Source organism: Nesoenas mayeri, assembly GCF_963082525.1.
Source record: "Nesoenas mayeri genome assembly, chromosome: 1".
Lineage (NCBI taxonomy): Eukaryota > Metazoa > Chordata > Aves > Columbiformes > Columbidae > Nesoenas > Nesoenas mayeri.
In genome coordinates, this window is record NC_137541.1 from 86,806,476 (window position 1) to 86,825,225 (window position 18,750).

At 45.0% G+C, this 18,750-nt stretch overlaps 2 protein-coding genes across 4 annotated transcripts; one reads left to right on the top strand and one right to left on the bottom strand.

The window, feature by feature from the left end:
• Window positions 1-1,205: 1,205 nt before the first annotated feature.
• On the top strand, window positions 1,206-16,241 carry LPCAT3 (lysophosphatidylcholine acyltransferase 3; the record flags this gene model as incomplete). The annotated part of the gene is given in 14 exon segments (XM_080343634.1): window positions 1,206-1,247; window positions 1,249-1,402; window positions 10,311-10,418; window positions 10,536-10,642; window positions 10,778-10,871; window positions 10,993-11,030; window positions 12,075-12,253; window positions 12,653-12,761; window positions 13,494-13,580; window positions 13,904-14,070; window positions 14,695-14,842; window positions 15,375-15,533; window positions 15,644-15,770; window positions 15,890-16,241. Coding segments are annotated over 13 exon segments (1,509 nt in total). The 3' UTR covers window positions 15,761-15,770; window positions 15,890-16,241.
• Window positions 6,473-18,715, bottom strand: EMG1 (EMG1 N1-specific pseudouridine methyltransferase). Of its 3 annotated transcripts, none has more exons than XR_013922083.1 (7): window positions 18,474-18,711; window positions 18,295-18,396; window positions 17,830-17,971; window positions 17,421-17,479; window positions 17,106-17,255; window positions 16,603-16,790; window positions 6,473-6,705 (listed from the first exon to the last, which is right to left on the bottom strand). XR_013922083.1 is itself a non-coding variant. In XM_080343655.1 (6 exons), exons 1-6 carry the CDS (start codon window positions 18,612-18,614, stop codon window positions 16,677-16,679), a joined length of 708 nt encoding a protein of 235 aa, XP_080199781.1. In that variant the 5' UTR covers window positions 18,615-18,715; the 3' UTR covers window positions 16,348-16,676. The 3 variants fall into 3 exon arrangements, 1 of the variants encoding a protein (XP_080199781.1); XR_013922084.1 differs by lacking the exon at window positions 6,473-6,705 and adding an exon at window positions 11,561-11,634; XM_080343655.1 differs by lacking the exon at window positions 6,473-6,705 and having other exon boundaries at window positions 16,348-16,790; window positions 18,474-18,715.
• Window positions 18,716-18,750: the final 35 nt, after the last annotated feature.

Consider the following 18,750-nt stretch of genomic DNA (forward strand, 5'->3'; position numbering starts at 1 on the left):
GGGAAGGCAAGGTTTTTAGCCTGCTCCCCTAAGTAAATGAAGCCTATGTGGGTATGTTGCCGGTCAGCCCCTCTCCCCATCAGATTTGACAAGGAAAGATATCTAATAGATGCTACTGCCCAAAAGGGTGGTTATAAAGAAGGAGGAGCAGACCCTTCCCAGGATAAGACACAACGGGCATAACTTGCAAACAGAGGCAATTCAGAGTATAATCTGGACAAAAATACTTCCTCCAAAACAGGATTCATCACTGGCCCAGGTGCCCAGGGAGGCTGGGGGCTCTCCACACATGAAAATTTACAGCAGTTGCCACGGCAGCGTCCTGAGTAACCCGATCAACCTTTGAGTCCTGCTTGTGAGCAGGGGTTGGGACCAAAGATCTTCAGAGGGCCGTTTTCATACAGACCTTTGTTTTTGCCCCCCCAGCTAAGTTTGGGAAATATGGCCCACCTGAATGACACAGCAGAAAAATGGTAACATAAACAAGGGGAAGAGCACCACATCCACTGCACCTGAAGCTTTTGCTGAGGAGAACTTGGGGTGCAGTCATGGATGTCTGTACAAAGGGACACACGTAGCAGAAGGTCCTCCAATGTGGAGGTTGCGCAAGCAAAGACAATTGGTGACTACAAAGAGTTGGGTGCCACAGGGATGGGGCAAAGGGCAAGTGCTGCCATAATGCCTGGTGTGTGAAGCGGGTGCCTCGGGGCCACAGGAACCAAGCACTCAGAGTCTGTCCTCCAGCCACCGGAGTAGCAGAACCCAGCAGCACTGGGGGGATCACTAGCATGCCTTGTCCCCGGCCAGCGAAGCAGCGCCCCAGGCCCAGCCGTTGCCCCGCGGGCACGACCGTTAGCGGCGCGCACAACCGTTGGCCGCCTGCCACCACCCCCATGCGCCTCGTGTCCGCGAATAACCCCTACCCCGCCCCGTCCGCTACCCCTCCCTGCCCGGCTCTCTCGTGTCCCTCCACAGCCAATGGGAAGGCGGGCTCCGCCTCGCCTGCCTGTCCCCGCCCTCCACCTCCCGGGCCGAGCCCCGCCCTCGGAAGCGCTTTCTCCAATCATTGGCCAGCGGGGACAGCCCTCTGCGGCACCGCCCACTCGCAGGGTAACCTTTGCCTTAGTGAGCGCAGGGCCCTGCCCCGCTGCCACAGACCATCCAATCGGAGGCGCCTCGGGGGCGTGGCCGGATCGGCGCAGCCAATGGGCGCGGAGGGGGCCGCGAGCGGTGCGGGGGCCGTGGTGGCTGGTGCCGCTACCGGGTTCGAGGAGCTACCGGCCGGCGGGGCGGCCGGTGGAGAAGATGGCGGTGGCGGGGTCCGGCTGGGGCCTGGCCCAGGTAGCCGAGGCCCTGGGCTCGTCGGAGCAGGCGCTGCGCCTCATCGTGTCCATCCTGATGGGTGAGGGAGAGCAGAGGGCGCGGCAGTTGGGGGTGACGGGTCTGGCACCCCAGGAAGGGAGCCCCGCCCGCCGTGGGGCCGGGCGACCCCGCCGCTCCGCCGCCGTGCCACGCTGCGCGGAGGCCGGGACCGGGCAGCGCCGCGAAGCGCCTTCCAGGCGCGAAGCCGCACCTGTGTCAGCGCGGCTGTGCCAGGCCACGTGTGCCCACAAAGCCAGCGGGCGAGCCCCCCGCCGCCACCGGCCCGCCCCGCCACGGCCCGGCCGGTGGAGGGTGGTGTGTGTGCGGCTGGTGCCGCGGCGCGGCGGGGAGTTCGGAACGTGGCTCGCAGTAGCTGTGGGCGTGGGAGCCCGGGGAGACCCTCCGGCTCTCCCGGGGGAGAAGGGGAATCTACTTTGAACCGGGCAGGCGGACCGGTGGGTCTCCCCGCAGGGAGGTAGGGTTGCGGTCCAGGCAGGCTGCCTGTGAAACGGGTGCGCGGGGGAGAGCCTGGGTTTTGAGACCTGCAGAGCCAGTCACCGTGCTGATACGGCACGATGTTGGCATTCAGCTTGCTGTGAAACAAGTCTGATTTGGGTCTGTGTCCTGAGTGCTGTTTGGGACAATAAGAACTTTGTTTGCAATTGTTCTGCTGTCTTTGTGCAAGTGGCAGGTGCTGCATATGCATCAAATTCCCCATGAGCATGTGTCTGGAGGGCTGTACACTCAGGAATCTCCACAACCCCTCTGAGATGTTGCCCTGTCAGACTGCAGGGATCTTGCTGCCAAGAGACATTATTAATGTCGGCAGCAGTCATGGAACTATGCAGGAGTGGCATGTCATCACAGGGAGTACCAGGTAGGGTGACTGAAGACTGCAAGCTAAGTGGCCAGAAGAACTGGGATGTTGTCCTGTGCTCCACTTGCAATGCGAAGCATGTTGCGAAACACATACTGCTTATGCTTATCTAAGCATAAGATAGTTAAGGCAGAGCTGCTGTTATGATGTGGGCTAGCAACTGAGCAGCACCTTATAGCTCCCAGAACATTAATTCAGGTGTATGTCTACGTGTTGTCTACATACGTCTCTACAGATGCCCAAAGAAACTTTGGGTTTTGAAAGCTTTTGATGGTGTACTCACCTAGCAGAAAGGAAAGACAAGCTTTTCTCTGTACCTAAAAGTATATTTGAAAGGATACAGCTGCTATTGTGTGATCTGTCAAAGTTCCTTTGGCTAACTAAAAGTATAATTTTTTAAAAGGGTTGCAAGAAAAGTTGTGTCACTTCATAAATGTGATCTGGAGCAGAATTATTTCTGATGATTTAATCTACAATATGTGAGATCAAACTGAACCAAACATTTTTCACGTCAAGTGTAGATATAGGAGATTGAACTGACTATCATTTTGAACTTAATTTAGGAGTCAGTTAAACCAAATTTCTTCTATAAAGAAAAAAGCAATAGGAAACATACAAGACATGCACATAAGTTAGTGTGAATTAGTCTTGCAGCTCTTCACAGCTGAACAGGAAAAGTCCTGCTTTCCTTTCTCCCACATATCTCTCTGGTACTTTAATTACAATCTGACTGAAGTTACTTGCCTGGTAGAAACGTAAACCAGAAAAAGCAGATGGTTTACTACCAGGTTAGTCAACTGAATGAACCAAGGGACTAGTCTAACAAGTACTGACGCAGAAAAGATATTAGAAAGTGTGTGTGGAGGCAGATACATACAGTAGACTGATGCCTTTGCAGAATGCACTTTGGACATACTGTCAGAGTTCCTTCTCACTAGTAATAAGCTAGAACATGACACTGGAAGGCTGCTTGGTGTCCTTATGGGTAAGCAAAACCACTTATTGCTTTGAAATTAACTGCAAATAATTATCATTTTAATAAGAAGAGATACCCACTGCAGTCAATAGATCCATAAACATTCCACGTGCAGTGTTGACACCAAGCCACTGAGATGGCACAGTGTCTTTTCCTAATGTAGGCCTCTGTCTGTTTTGCGTAAAATCTTAATGGATCTTTAGAATTTGTATTGAAAGTCTGTGTGTCAGGTACCAGGAACCCACTCCTAACTCTTTCCCTCACATACCTGAAGTGTAGTATACCAAACCAGGAGACTAGAGTTGTATATTCCCTTGTCCGCCCTTCCTGGCTCAGTATCTCTTAGTTACATGCAACTGAAGGCGTAACTTCAGATGGAAGGCTTAAAGGCATGCACAACAGCCTTGCCTGTAGTTTGGTTCTCTTGCAGGTCATGTAGATGGAACCATTAAGGCATAGGGGATTTACTTCAGCTTTCCTGTTTAATGGATGGGTAGTAAAGCATTATACCATTACATTAAAATGGTGCCAAGCACCACTCTAGAGCAACATGAGAGTAGAGTGAGAAGAGTTCCTTAACCCAGCACTAACATGAAAAGAAATGTTAATGTAGTTGCAGCTTAGTTTACAATTGTTTTAATGTGACTGAAAGCCTTAAGCCTGTTGTTAATGCAGCTACCGCTGATGACCACTTCATATGATGGCATGGGCTACAAATGAAAAGCCTTTCTAAAAGCTGGAAATGGCATTAGGACAGGCAAGGTATTGCTTTTCCTTTACTTCCTCCAGTTCAGGTGTTTGTGTAGAATCGGGGGAAAATAGTTTTGTTGGCTGCAGCTAATACTGCTGAATTATTTGAGAACAAGACTGTGAAGATGAAGCACAGTACTCTCTTCCAAAGATGGATTAAAAAGTTGTTGCTTATTTCTCCCTCCATGATGCAGTTTGCCATCTACACAGTGCTGTTCTACTGCAACAACTGTTTCTAGGGTTTCACTGTTCAGCAGATCACCACAAAATGGTATAAATAGCCTTCTGCAAAAGAGGAGGAATTGCAAAGGACTTTGCAACTTCTTACATTAATTTTCACAGGAAGCTGAATTATTGTTGAAAAAATTAGTCTGAATGGACTCTTGATTCAGAATGAGTGTTTTCACTTAGTCATGATCTGAAATAACCAGAAGACGTAATTTAAAACTAGTAACATTCCGCTACTACTGAAAAAAAAAAAAAAAGTAAATACAGGAGAGAATGAAAGAAGGAGAAAGTAGGAAAGAAGAGCAACCAATAACAAAAATTGGATAAGTCCTAAAGGGCACCATGCTTTCTCAGTGAACAAATGAAGTTTGTAACAGCACACTGCTGAGTACGTTATGGGGACTTTAGTCAGAGCTTTGTATTTAAATCAGAGACATCCTGCAATTTTGAAGCAAAGAATACAACTAGAATAGAGTCCGTTACTTAGATTGTACAAGATTAAAAACTTACCTCATGCTTCCTACATGTGAAAATTTGCATAAAAGATCTTTGAAGAAATTGGGCTGCAGTTTGGCAATGCTATCAACAGCAGTGATACTCAAAGTGTGGTTCTGGACCCCAACATTTAAAAACTGGTGGTATGTCTAATACACTAATATCTGTCAGTCATATCCAGATGTCTTTTCAGAGAGGTATTCTAACTTAGATTCTTCAGTAGGTCCAGGTCCCAGTGTTCCCCCAGGAGAAACTCTGTCTGTAGGTCAGCATGGAAGACACTAGTGGTCTTAGCTCCGTGCCTACAGAGTTACTTCCAGGTTGCTCGAGTAAGTGGTCTGAACCAATGGCTGTTCTGTTCTCTCAGCGGAGAAAGGGAGGGAGCCCCTCTGGTGGTGTGAAGGAGAGAAGAGGGTTTCTGTGCTGCTGTGCTTGTCCTCCTGTGAGAGGAGACAGCTTTCTTCCTGCTGTCACTGCTCAGTCAGGATACAGGAGGCCTTGTGGCACTGTGTATTTAAGCCTTTAGGCTGGTGTTATTTCTTCCATGGCTGTATGATCCCAAAGAATTAAAGATTTTTATCTGGCCATACTGTTACACAGCAAGCTACCTGGGATGTTTTACTGCATAATATGGAGGGGGGGCCAACATAGTGTTTACAGCCCTGAGCCAGAACTGAGCCTGCTGATCTACCCAGACCTGCCAGGAAAAGCCCTGGGGCCCTCATGTACAGACATAGCAGTGAGCTGCAGAAAATAACACATTCCTGCTGAGTAGGTGCCAGAAACCAGCTGGTTTGCTTGCAGGTCATCTTACCTCTTCCTACTTTTCACCTTTTTTTTTTTACATCCTCTGCTTATTCCTACTCTAAGCATCCTGAAGATTTTTAGGCTCAGTGAAGTTTTCCCTATGGTCACCCATAGCTGATGACTTGCCCAAATGAAGCGCCCAGCTGGTCAGGCAAACAAGAACCTTACTGAAGGGGAGGCAAACAACTGGTTCTAATGGGTAAGAGATGTGAGAAGTTTTAAGAGGCAGCACCATCCTGTCAGAAGTGCTAAAACCAGCCGTGTCACAGAGCACTCATGCTACCTTTTTTAAACTCTTCATTTCAAATACATCGTCTTATTTAAATTAAAAAAAAAAAAAAAAGCTGTGTAATGCCGTACACTGACTGTGTCTACATTAACAAGTAAAATGGTACAGTAGAAGCAAATCTGTAGAGCAGAATTGTTTGCATCAGTACCTGATGGGTTTGGGCATTTACTTCAGTCCAGTCACATGGACTGAGCACCCACTGGAGTGCATTTTCAGTTCAGTTTCATCTGAAAAGAATCCAGTTCACATGCTTTGAGACAGTTCTGCTATGCAAACTAAAGCACCGTTAAGTGGACTTTAGACGTATACTCCTGAGCTGAATTAAAAGACTCATGTATATGTACCCAATACTAAACACAGTGTGGGACTTTTGCGGTACTGTAGACAGACAAAAATACCTTTGAAGTAAAAATATTAGGTAACATGTCTTTTTCCTGTTGTCCCCTTCCTTTTAGTTTTAGCATTCTTACGAGAAAACTGAGACAATTGATCTGCTAGATATTAACATAGGTGGAGTTAACTAAGCAGCAAAGGGGAGAAGAGAAAAAGAGTTTGATCTGCTCTCTTGAAGATGAAACAGAGCTAACGCATGTAAACGGGGAAATAAAGGGAGCAGAGATGAAAAGAATGTTTCTGGTGTTCTTATTTGCAGCTTTATCTCTGGAAAAAGACAGACATCTTAATCACCCATTCCAGAAGATGGCAAACTTGACAGTGCTATTTTTGCTTGGAATTAGTAGAACTTTGCTCCTGCCTAATTCAGCCTCTTGATCATTTGCTTCTTTTGCTCAGTTAGATTCTTGTGTCTGTGGACAACTTGGACGTTGTGCAGTGGTCCATTACTCCCAAATGGCTGTGGCGAAGAAGCCAACCTTGTCCTTTCTTTCCAGCGCTGGGGTTCTCTTAACCATCTTCTTGTTCCTGTGAAGTTAAAATAAAATTTAAAAAAAAAAAAAAGGGAGGAATTTATCATCAGCAGCATGTGTTGGCTAATTTGGCCCTTTTATGTCAATTGATAATTCTCTTCTGTAGAAAATCTATATCTAGAGGCAAAATTCAACTCTGCATGCAGACTGCTTTTCAATTGTGGGGTGCACAGAGGACGATAAGTACTTCAGATTAAGGGGTCACCTGCTTTCTCCAGGAGTATTACAGCTGTTTTCCTGCCTGGGTCTGCTCTGCCTGGAGGAGCTATGAAAGAGGAGCTGTGCAGACTGGGAGCTGCTGGGCAGGGTCCCTCAGCAAGAGAGGAGCAGGAACTCCACTCCTGTTGTTTCTGAATGGCAAAAGCAAAGCAACGCGACATCCTGACGCTAACATATCCGAATGTGACAGAAAGGTGGCTGGGAGGCAACAATAACTTCAAAAACTGCTCTTCTGTTTTTGCTATGCTAATGCAGGCTGCTTTGAGAACAACATAGTGGGGTGGGAGTACTGCTCTTGTTATCAGTAGGAGTAGCTCATTATTTAATACATCATGAGTGTTCAGAAGTACACAGGCCACAGCAGAATGCCTATTGATATTCAGTATCCACTGCCATTTGAGGGTTAAAATTTATATCTGCAGTGTGGAACTGGCCAGGTTGTGAAACTGAGAAAATTATCTCCTGTGCAGCAAAACTGTAACTAAATTGTGGTCCAGAGTATTCGCAAATTGCTCCAGATATCAGAAGACTTTAGGTGGATGTTGTGATTTTTTAACTGGAACAGCATCCATGCGGTGCAAGTCCAGTATTTAAATTTGTGGCTTTCTAAAAAAAAATATATGCTGTCCGTATTAGTAGCTCTCTGTTTGCAAGGGGTCATAATTCTTTTTCCTTCAGAGCAGCACTACCCAAACCACAATATGATCTCCTGTGTAGAGCTAAAAAGGAGTACACCTGACAAGTGAGACAGGCCTTTGAAGGAATAGAAACACTAGTGTCAGAAAATAGATAAAATCTCTGGCTTTCAGAAATGCAAGGTACATTATAGTATCCAGTCATAATTTAATTCTATCTACAGGAATGGCTAGAGCCAAAAAAACAGATTTTTTTTTTTTCCCCCAATGAAAATTGAATGTTTTGCAAGATTGTACTGATTTTTTGAGAAAGCAGGAAGCCCTTGAAAATGTAGTTTTAAAACTATATGTGTTGAGGAACAGGAATAAATTGTGTTTTACCTGTATTTCTGATCTAATTTCTCTCCCTCTTGTTTGAAAGGGGGAAACATTTTTTCCATAGTAAACCTCAGTATTTTAACTTTCGATCTAAAATAATGGTAACATTTTATAAATTTTTTGTCACTTTCCCTTTTGCAAAACCAGTTGTTAATATGTTTATTAAACTTCAGCAGGAAAATTGGTACATGAAAACAAGAATCCCTGTCTGTATGTTTCTGAGTAGAAGGCTGGAAGACAATACTACTTTAAAAAAAAAAAAAATCATATTAATTGCTCTAATTCTTTTAGTTACTCCTGTATCCTCAGAGAGCCCATGTGATGAACTCTCTTTGCCAATTCCCTTTCCCCCCTCAGCTGGTGGTCAGGGAAGCATCAGGGGAGATGGGACAGAAGTGCATGCCAGCCAAGGAAAAGAAGGCTGTGTAGCAGGAATGGGGAGTGGGAGCAGAAGGGGAGGGTTATGGTAAAGTGTTTGGTAAGGAAACTTGGAATTTACAGGAGGGAAGGCCAAGCTGGATGGGCAGGAGCGAGGTTGCCAGGCTCTTCAGGCAAAAGGCCGTGGTATGTGGGTCTGGCTGGCTGCTTAAACCAAGACAGCAGCCTGTGGTGTGGAAACCAGCACAGGATACAAAAGGAGGAAAGAACAGGAACATGGAAGCAGGGAAAACCGAAAGAAGGGCGGCAAGAGCCAGAGGCAGTGGGGAGCAGCAGCTGCGTTTTCAGAAGCAGCAGGTACACATCTGGGCACAGCAGAGCGTGCTGCCATGTGAGATCTGGGAGGTGACCCTGAAGTCTCAGCTCTAGGACTCCCCGCAAAGGGCCTGAGGGGATGGAAAGGACCTGAAAATGGTTCCAGTCACGCCTCAGCCTGTTAGCACTGATAGACTGCAAGAAGTGTATTTTACATAACATAACAGAGTTTCTCATTTCCTTGCATGGTGGTGACTAGATTTGGCCTTGGTTATTGGAAACCTTCCATCCATCAGACACTCCTTGGCAAAATGTGCATTTCATCACCTTTTGTTTATTTTCCATATAAAACATGACTACCTACTGCTACTATTACTCCATTAGTGCAAGTAGCAGAGATCTACCCACTGCTACAGATTTCAGCTAGGCTAATAAGCAGTGTGGATGCCAGTATAGTGATATGTGATGAATTTGGGCTTTTTGGTGGAGTTTTTGGTGGGGTTTTTTGTTGTTGTTTTTGGTTTTGTTTTGTTTTCTTTTTAGGCAAGATAAAAGAACACAAGCTTGCAAAGTAAAGCAGTAAGTTACTAGATGGCAGAATTGAAGTTGCTTCTACTATCCCAGTTCAGCTCATTCTGCACATGCCTTTAGAAGCACTTCATTGTGTGAACAGACTTCACATATGTATGAGATGGACAACACTCCCCGTGTCAATATGTATTTAAACATATTTATTGTCTAATATGTAGCAATGTTAATTGTATGCTACCTGAACCTCACCTGGACAACAGAATTTAATTTACTTGTGGATTTATGTATGGCACTTCTCGGTGTACTACAAGAGTGCTTCACAAATGTTTGCTTCTCACTAGAGCCACAGATGAATAATGTGGAGGCATTCCTAAATTAGACTAGAAGCTAAAACACAGAAAATGCAAGGAAAAAACTCCTTCCACTTGTTTCAGCTGCTCCATATGAAATGCTTCTGACTTTGATTTAAAAAAAAATACTACATGTGTAGACCCAGTAGATTGTAGTTACAGCTTCGTGTGCTCAGTAGTTCACAAATTGGATGCAAATATGAAGTTAGAGAGTTATAATATAAAGAGTATACTACTAGAGGTCACTCAGGGAACTCTTGGATTAAAGCTGGTCAGCAGAACTCACTGAGGTGAGAGCAGGGATTGAATTTTTTAGGACAATGTAATGGTATTGACAATAAAATTCCCCTCCTTTTTTTTTTTTTTTTAATTAATCTAGTTTCTTACTACATTCACTGCATTTATCACAGAATTTGGAAACTAATCAGAGACTGAAGTCTGATTCATGTATTTCAGCATTATTCATCTGATGTATTGAATGAGGCCAGAAACTGCAATCCTGGAATTTCTTGCACTTCAATGTCAACTTTTAAATAATTATGTTCCTGTTATAGTATTCTGTATAGTATACAGAATAACTCATCTGGCATCTATCTCCCAAGATGGAAATACAATATCAGGAATGTACACTGTGACCTGTGTTGATGATATATCTACGTAAAGTACATGTTCCTAACAACATGTTCAAGAAAGCTATAACCTGGACCATTACAAATTCTTATCTACACTAATTTGCAACTCTTTCATCTGTTTTTTTGTTTTGTTGTTTTGTTTTTTTTTTCTCCTCTACTCAGGATATCCTTTTGCCTTGTTCCAGCGCTATTTCCTCTTCCAAAAGGAGGCCTACCTCATTCATCTCTACAATATGTTCACAGGACTCTCAATTGCTTACTTCAATTTTGGTAAGATGAGTTTGGGAAGAGAAAGCTGCCTGGCGTATGGTGTGCTCTGGTTTGAGAGGATCTGTAGCGGGAAAAATGTCATTTCTACTTCATCTCTCTCTTTTTCCTGTCACACAGGGATGCAGTTCTGTCATTCACTGCTATGTGTCCTAATCCAGTTCCTCATACTGAGACTAATGGGTCGCACAATCACTGCCGTCTTCACCACGTTCTTCTTTCAGATGGTAAAACTCCCTTTCTTACTGCATCAGTTTGTTCAGTTTTGCACTCCCAGTAGCAACTCTGGGTGGAAAAGTGGAGACAGATCAAAAACAGCCAGAGGAATTAGTTTGAATAACCCAAACAATGGTTTATTTCAGACGTACCTTATGGCTGGATATTACTTCACAGCCACAGAACATTATGACATCAAGTGGACAATGCCACATTGTGTCTTGACACTCAAGTTGATTGGTGAGTGACACCTCCCTCCTATCTATTGCACTCTGCAAGCTGTGCCTCAGGGAAGAGAGGACTGCTTGTTCAACCAAACTAGCCCATCCCAGGGCTTCAAATAATTGTTTCACACCTCTAGGTCTGGCCATCGATTACTATGATGGAGGAAAAGATCCGGTGAGTAAGACACCATTTCTCCTTCATTCCTCCTTCCCTCTTCCATGCTATTCCAGTGAGCTAGAAGTCAGAAAATCAGGTTCAAAGGATCTGAGTTAGCAAGCTGCATTCACTATTTGGTAAAAGCCATAGCTGAGAGGAGAGCCTCGGTGTTTCTAAAGGCACTGAATTCTGGAATGGAAAGAAATAATTTTGAATAGAGATTAGAGATGGACAAAAAAATATTTGGAACAGTGATTAGAGGTGGACAAACATTTCAGTCGTGTCAGAATATTATTCTGCCCCCTTCCAAATTCCCCACTATCTCCTTCCCCCAAATCTGTTGCATTAGACTGCTGATCCTCAATGCTCTGTGTATTGTGGGTAGTGTATCTTTAACTTAGAAACCATCAGTACTAGATCTCAGTTCCCATCTTCCTTTCCATTGTTTAGTCTTACCATATGCCTGTGAATGGTTGCCATTTACCATTTGTTAGGGCCTGGTTTTTAGAGCAGATGAAGCAGTGACAGAAGTTGCACAGCACATCCTACTTCAAGTATCTCCATTCCCTGTCTCCTGTTTGGGGCCTGACCAAGTCTTGAGCATCCATGGAATCACTGCTGACTGCAAGAAAACAGTGAGGTTGAGCTGAAGTTTCAAGTATTTAAAGACAATGAATTCTTGCATCAAGCAGCAGGAATTGTAGGATGATAAGGTCTTGGGAGAGAGTACATGCAATTGTTGTCAGGGACTGGAATAGGTCAGATACACTGCTTTTATTATGCCTACTATGCTGGCAGGGATGCATGTCAATAGATCCCTTCCATGTTTTGAGCGTATCTGGGAATAGAGATCTGTTCAACTGGTATCAACCATTGGATCTTGTTGCTCTTTAGAGGGGATAGGGATAGAGAGGGCTGAGGAGAGGAATGTACAAAGTGGAAAGTTCCATATACATGGGAGAGCAAGAACTGAGACCATTAAGGAGGTAGGCAGAGAACATAGTATCCAGAGCTATTACGAGATCCCCTAGGATGATGTTAATGCCACTCCCTTTGGTGCAGGAGATCCTGACACCTGAGCAGCGGCGATTTGCTGTCCGGGGAGTTCCTACCTTGTTGGAGGTCTCAGGATTCTCCTATTTCTATGGTGCCTTCATGGTGGGGCCTCAGTTCTCCATGACAGACTATCAGAAACTGGCAAGGAGTGAGATGACTGACGTTCAAGGCCAGAGACCCAATAGGTAATAAGAAGCCACTTAGCTCCTTGCCTTCCTAAGATCCCAGAATGCTGAATCCTCCATGTGTTCCCTGCAGCAGAGTGCCCTCTTGCCTGGACACTGAAGCACTGTGACTAAAAGTGTTTTATAGGTCAAGGCAGCTTATAACTCTCTGCTTAAGGTCCTAGCATTGTTCTAGGGCTTGAATGTCAACAGCCATTTGACATCTTTCATACAGACTTGGTCCCAACCTGATAATGTTAGCATCCCAGCTTCCAAATGGAGGCATCTGCTGCAGTGGAACATGGTGACTCCCTTTTGCTATCTCCCCTACCTCCTCCTCTCCACTTCTGTTTTTAAAATTATGAGTTTGATGGTCTTTTTCCAAGGCTTTTCTTTGACCTTTGTATTTTTTTTTCTCAGTTTTGTGCCTGCTCTCAAGCGCCTGGGTTTGGGTCTCTTATTTCTAGTAACCTATACCTTGTCAAGCCTGTACATCTCTGATGAATACCTCATCTCAGATGATTATATGGTATGTATTCATTTGGCAGTTCTGGGTTGTGGAAGAATTCCACTTCTGTGGTGGGCACTGGATCTACAATAATGTTTTGTTTGTTTGTTTTTGTTGTTTTGTTTGTTTGTTTGTTTTGTTTTAGTTTTTCCTCAGTTTAAGTCAGCAACTAGCCATAAGCCTTTCCACAACTGATTTGGCTTTACTACCTGTCCTATGCATTCCACTTCATGCAGAATGGGAATGTGTTAAGCTGAACTGAACCAAATAAAAACTTTTACAAATAGATAATTAATCTTAGATGCTACTGTTGTTTATAGAAACCTAACATGTATTCTGTGACCTTTTAATGTCCTTCCATTTAGTCATTACATGCGAAGAACTTCACTAGAGTAACTTGCAAGGCTTACCAGAGTCTTTGAGGTTCTTAGAAAACTCTTAGCAAGTAATTCCTACTTGCAGATTATTGGTGTTTTTTATGTGTCAGTATGAATAAATGAGAGTGTAAATTCTGCAATAATTATGCTAATCCCAGTCCTCCCAAAGTACATATTTCAGTAAAGCCAAATATTACCAAAAGAAGGAGAATTACGTGTAAATCTGCATCAGCCAATAGCCTGGCAGTCCAGTCTATATAGAAGTTTCAACAAATACATCAGATTGAAATGGAAGACAGTGATGAGATCTCATCTTCCTTGTTTCACTATTGCGACTCAACTCTATTTTTATTCTGTTTCACTCCTGTCTCTGCAGGAGAAGCCTTTCTGGTTCCGCTGTGGTTACATACTGATCTGGGGCAAAATTATACTCTACAAATACGTGACTTGCTGGCTTGTTACGGTGAGTCTAGCTGTCATTCCAGAAACAAAAGACATGTGAGTAAACGTTGCACCTTTACAGCTACTTAAAATGCTCTCAAATTTAATGCAAAATGGAAGTAATCCAAATATCTGGACATCAGTGCAGATCAGTTTAGCTTGCTTTAAGTAAGCAAAGGCTAGCTAACTAAAAAGCAGGCACTTTTCAATCCATTTGTTCTGTCTGCAGTGGTGCTCTCCACTGAACACAGCGAGAGTCAGAGTTTCCTCAGTTCTGCCTTTCCACAAAAAAAAAAGGGAAAGGCAATGTTTTCCTCTCATCCTTTTTGTGAATCTTTTCCATAGGAAGGTGTCTGCATCCTTGTTGGTCTGGGGTACAATGGGAAAGACCAGAGTGGAAAGCCTTTGTGGAATGCCTGTGCAAACATGAAAGTCTGGTTATATGAGACAACACCTTTGTTCACAGGGACCATTGCATCTTTCAACATCAACACCAATGCTTGGGTGGCCCGGTGAGCAGGACAAAATTCCGCTTCTATAATGTGTGGGTAATGTCTGTGTCAACAGAACCAAGATCCTGGGCTGAGAGGGAGCATTAAAGGAGGAATCTGCCAGTTTTCTGTTCTTATGCTCTTCTACATTTTGCTGCTGTGCCATTTGAAACAGTTTACTGGGTTAGACATATCCTTTCATGGAATCTAAAACAGCAGTTCACTGATGTAGACAAGCAGCTGATGGCAGCAGGAGGGCAGGGGCTAGAACCAGACTATGGCAAGCCCTTTGGCCTGTGTGGTCAGCCACAGAACTGTTCTGCCAGCTGGTGCCTACATCATGCCTCTGGATGCTCCCTATGCAATGACCCAAATGGGTTTTGGTTCAGCACTTGCTGGGAGACTCAACTGAATTGTAAAATGTAGTTTCTGTGTGCATTGTTGGGTGAACCACTTCTGCCCATTAACTGGGGTTTCATTAAAAACAAGGACTGAGGTACATTTTGCCGTGGTAAGGGGAGCTATCTTGCTGTTCCTGTCACCATAGGGCATGCAGAGTCCCCTGGGCCCTGCAACTCTGACATGGAGAGGGGAGGACAGGCAATAAACTAGGAGCACTTTGAGTTTGTTTATTTTCTGCTCTAGCTACATCTTCAAGCGTCTGAAGTTCCTGGGTAACAAACTGCTGTCACAGGCGCTCGCCCTGTTCTTCCTGGCCATTTGGCATGGGCTGCACTCTGGCTACCTGGTGTGCTTTCAGATGGAGTTGCTGATAGTCATCGTTGAAAGACAGGTGCGCTTTGTCTGACTTACCAGAATAGGGCCTGCATTCGCCTTTTCCCTTGGGTCTGGAAACTGCCACACTGAAGGATTTACTTGGATTAAATATGAAAAGTGGCTTCTTACATTTGAATTAGTTTTCAAACATGATACAGTTCTGTTCTCAAGACCTCAGTACATTGCTGGCTTCTGCAAAGGCAAGCCATAAATTTATTGCAGAAGTTGACAGGAAGGAAAGTGGAGAACTTGGCATATGGATAGAGGGCAACTGAAATGCTTGGCAGCTGGAAAGGTTGGAGGGACAATCACGTGAGCTCAATGGCTCTGTTAAGTCTCCCAGTACTGACAGAACCGTATTCTATATTTAAACTGTTGTTTCTTTTAGTTAAAATTTTGAGGATGGGGTCCTTAGCTTCTTTTTTAGACTAACTGCTTACTAAAACTCTTTTTACACAGCTGGATAGATGACTTTGGCCCCAGCACCTGCATATGTAGCCATAGGACTTTCAACTGATCAGAATTCTTGGTTTTTTTCTTTAAATTAGGTCATAAACCTTGTTCGGGACAGTCCTTCCCTGAGCACTTTGGCCTCTATCACTGCCTTGCAGCCCATCTTCTATGTGCTGCAGCAGGCTAACCACTGGATGTTTATGGGTTACTCTCTGGTGCCATTTTGCCTTTTCACCTGGGACAAATGGATAAAGGTAGGAGCCACAGACAGCCCATGCAAGCAACTCTCTTCCCTCCATCCCATCTCTTATGTGCTTGGCTCAAAGCTGCTTGCTGATGCTTAACCCTGCCTTTCTCTTTACAGGTGTACAGGTCTATTTATTTCCTCGGCCACGTGTTGTTCTTCACCTTATTATTGGTGCTGCCTTACATTCGCAGATTAATTGTGCCACAAAAAGAAAAGCTAAAAAAAGCAGAATAACAGCCAAAAGGTAAGGCTGTATGAGGTAGAGAATCCCACACAGCTGAAGTGGACAGCAATGTTACATCCCAAGGTAAAAGGCAAACATAACATCAACCAAAACAAATCTAGCACTTTTCTCTTTTTCAGATTGTACCACCCGTGCATTTGTAGGAGTCAATTTAACACTCCGGAAGCAAAGCATCACCTGCCAAGTTTGCTGTGTTAAAGTATGAGGTTTTTTTCAACGCGAGGAGGGGGAAAGAGAAAGCACAGGGTCAGAAACCCAAAAGGAGGGGAATGGAGTAAGCCTCCTTCCAGATCCTCCACCTTCTGTATGTTGCCTTATCTCTCTGCCACCCTCCAGCGGACACTCATCTCTCTCTGCTGGTATCCAATGATTGTAAAACACTCAAGGCAAGCACTGTATTGGATTGGAGCCACCTTCTGACTTTTCTACGTTTGTCATCCAAGATAAAAAAATGCTGTTGTTTTTTTTCCATATTGGCTTCAGTTCCTTTCCTCTTGGGTGCCTCGGTGCAAGAGTATGACCTGCTGCACACCACTGAGCAAGGTGACACAACAGGACTGAGTCACTTCAGCTGCCGGGTGAGCAGGACACTGCTGAGAATTTCAGTTCCATGACAAATTTAGGCTGAGTCCCTGCTATAAAGGGATCAAGCCTGACCACATATTAAACATGAAAAAGTAAGATACACAAGCACTCTTCTCAAAAGTGGCCTTTAATAGATGAGAAAAAGGCTGGTGGGGCATCCATTTAAAGTCTCATTGCTCCAGAAACTACAAGGACAAAACTGAAGCTGTTCACTTCCCAGGAGCCCTAAGTGGCACCAGGTCCACACCTCAGTAAAAGAGCCTCTCCAGAACATGAAATCATCGTGTAAGAGTCCACCATGACAGTAATAGCAGCAGGGGCTCATACTACTCCCCACACTTCTTCAAAGGCAGTAGTAATTTTAGCACATGTCAGGGCAGCAGAGAGGGGATAGTTGCTGATGGAGATCATCTTTTCTGTATAGTCAACATTCACCTAGAGGAAGAGAGAAAAACAAAATCAAGCTGCAGGTTTTCACTTAGTCCCATTTATCTCTGTTGGTTGGAGAGGCACAGTATTTCTCCAAGGTTAAACACAGCAGGATACCTGCTAGCCCTCACTAGTGCATTGGGCTTTTTTTTTTTTAAAAAAAACAAGCCTATCTGAGGGGAAAGAATGGGGGGACAGGACAGGGGGAACCAAACAAAAAAAGAGCAGAAGAAAAAAAAAACAACAACATGGTCAGTACAAGATGGAAACCTATGCTAATAAAGATTTTTATAACTCCAAGTAACAGATAAATGCACTTACCGAACCATGGGCAAAAGCTCCCACGACAATAGCAACTGGCTCCGCTGTAGGAACCAGTTTACGCAGATCTGACACCTTTGGAACTGCAAAAGAGGTGCCTATCTTCATACAGCCCACAGGGAGATGATCACTGACTGGATTTTTTATTATCTACACAAAGCAGAAAGTTAATAGGTGCACAGAGGTTAAAGACCCTGCCACATAGCTAAATCCACAGTTTGGGAAAAAAAAAAAAAAAAAAAAAATCACCCTACATCACTAGCTGCAAAGGAGGAAAGTTGTGACATTACCTGTGAACAGTCAAAGAATGTTTACCTTCAACAATTTCTGAGGCCCATCAGCTGCTCGAACACTGAGCTTATGCAGCAACTGAACTGAGAGAGAAGAAAGATAGTTGTCTATTCTTTTTGCTAGAGGAATCCTACCCTCTACCTAGTGATCAGAGATAAAGTATACAAAAGTCTATCTTTAGAGTTCCCAGCGTCTTCTAAAGTAGTCCTAAGAAATACTGATCAGTGAGCTATTTTACTGCTAGCGCAGTCCCACTGTGCTAAGGAACATGTCGTTGGACTATGCATCCTGGAATTCACAAGAAGCCACTTCTATTTCTCTTTTCCCACTTTCACATTTTTAAAGTTGGTACAACTTTTTGACTCAAAATTATTCCACTCCTAACCACCCTTCTGCATTATTTTGTGGCTAGTAAAAAGTTTGAATCACTTACCCATAAGACCACAAAATCGATCAAAAGTTCTTGGGATTCTGGTTTGGGGATTTACTTCAATGAGAACATTCTTCTGGGTATGGATATATACTTGCAAAAGGCCAGCCCGATTCAGGGGGCTGTCCATGAGCATCAGGAGACTCTGAAACAGAAAAACAGTGGTGAAAGTAGAAAAGGTGCAAGGGGGGAAGACTCTTGGAAAACTTTAGGATTAAGCCCTGTGAATACCCAAGGGACCAATGCTGAGGCAGAAGAGTTCATCTGGCCATGTCAGCTCTACTGTAACAGTAACCAAAATCCTACATCCAAATAAAGAAAATTATTACACTTACGAACCACGAGCACAGCGGGCAATGCCAAACTGACCCCCGTTCCAGAGGCACAAGCAAAGCTCCGGAGTGCGGGACAACCTCCTTCAGGCCACCCCCAGCAGCCCGGGCAGCCACAGCCGCAAAAAGCCGGTACCTGGTGAGTGATGTCGGGCCGTGCCTCCCCGGGGTCCCGGCCGTTCCGCAGCAGCAGCCCCTTGTGCTTGTCGCAGTTAAGGAGCTCGAAAGTCTTGCCCACCTACGGCCAAAGGAGGGAGAGGTGGGCACGGGCACCCACGGCCGCCTCCGGGCCGGCGGACACCGCCCCGCCCGCACCTTCACGGTTTCCAGACTCGCCCCTTCCAGCACCACCAAGAGCCGGCGCTGCCCGCAGGGCCTCTTGGCCTCTAGCGGAGCGTCTTCAGCCGCCGCCTCCTCACCGTCGCCGTCCTCACGAGGCCGCCTGGGCGCCGCCATCTTGCTGCTGCCGCCGCGCGGCACCGGGCACACGTCACTGGGAGCCCTGCCCCCAGCCCGCCCACCGGCCACTCCCACCACCCAAGATGGCGCCCAGGATGCTCTCGTTATCTCGCTCCGGCGGGACCCACTTCCG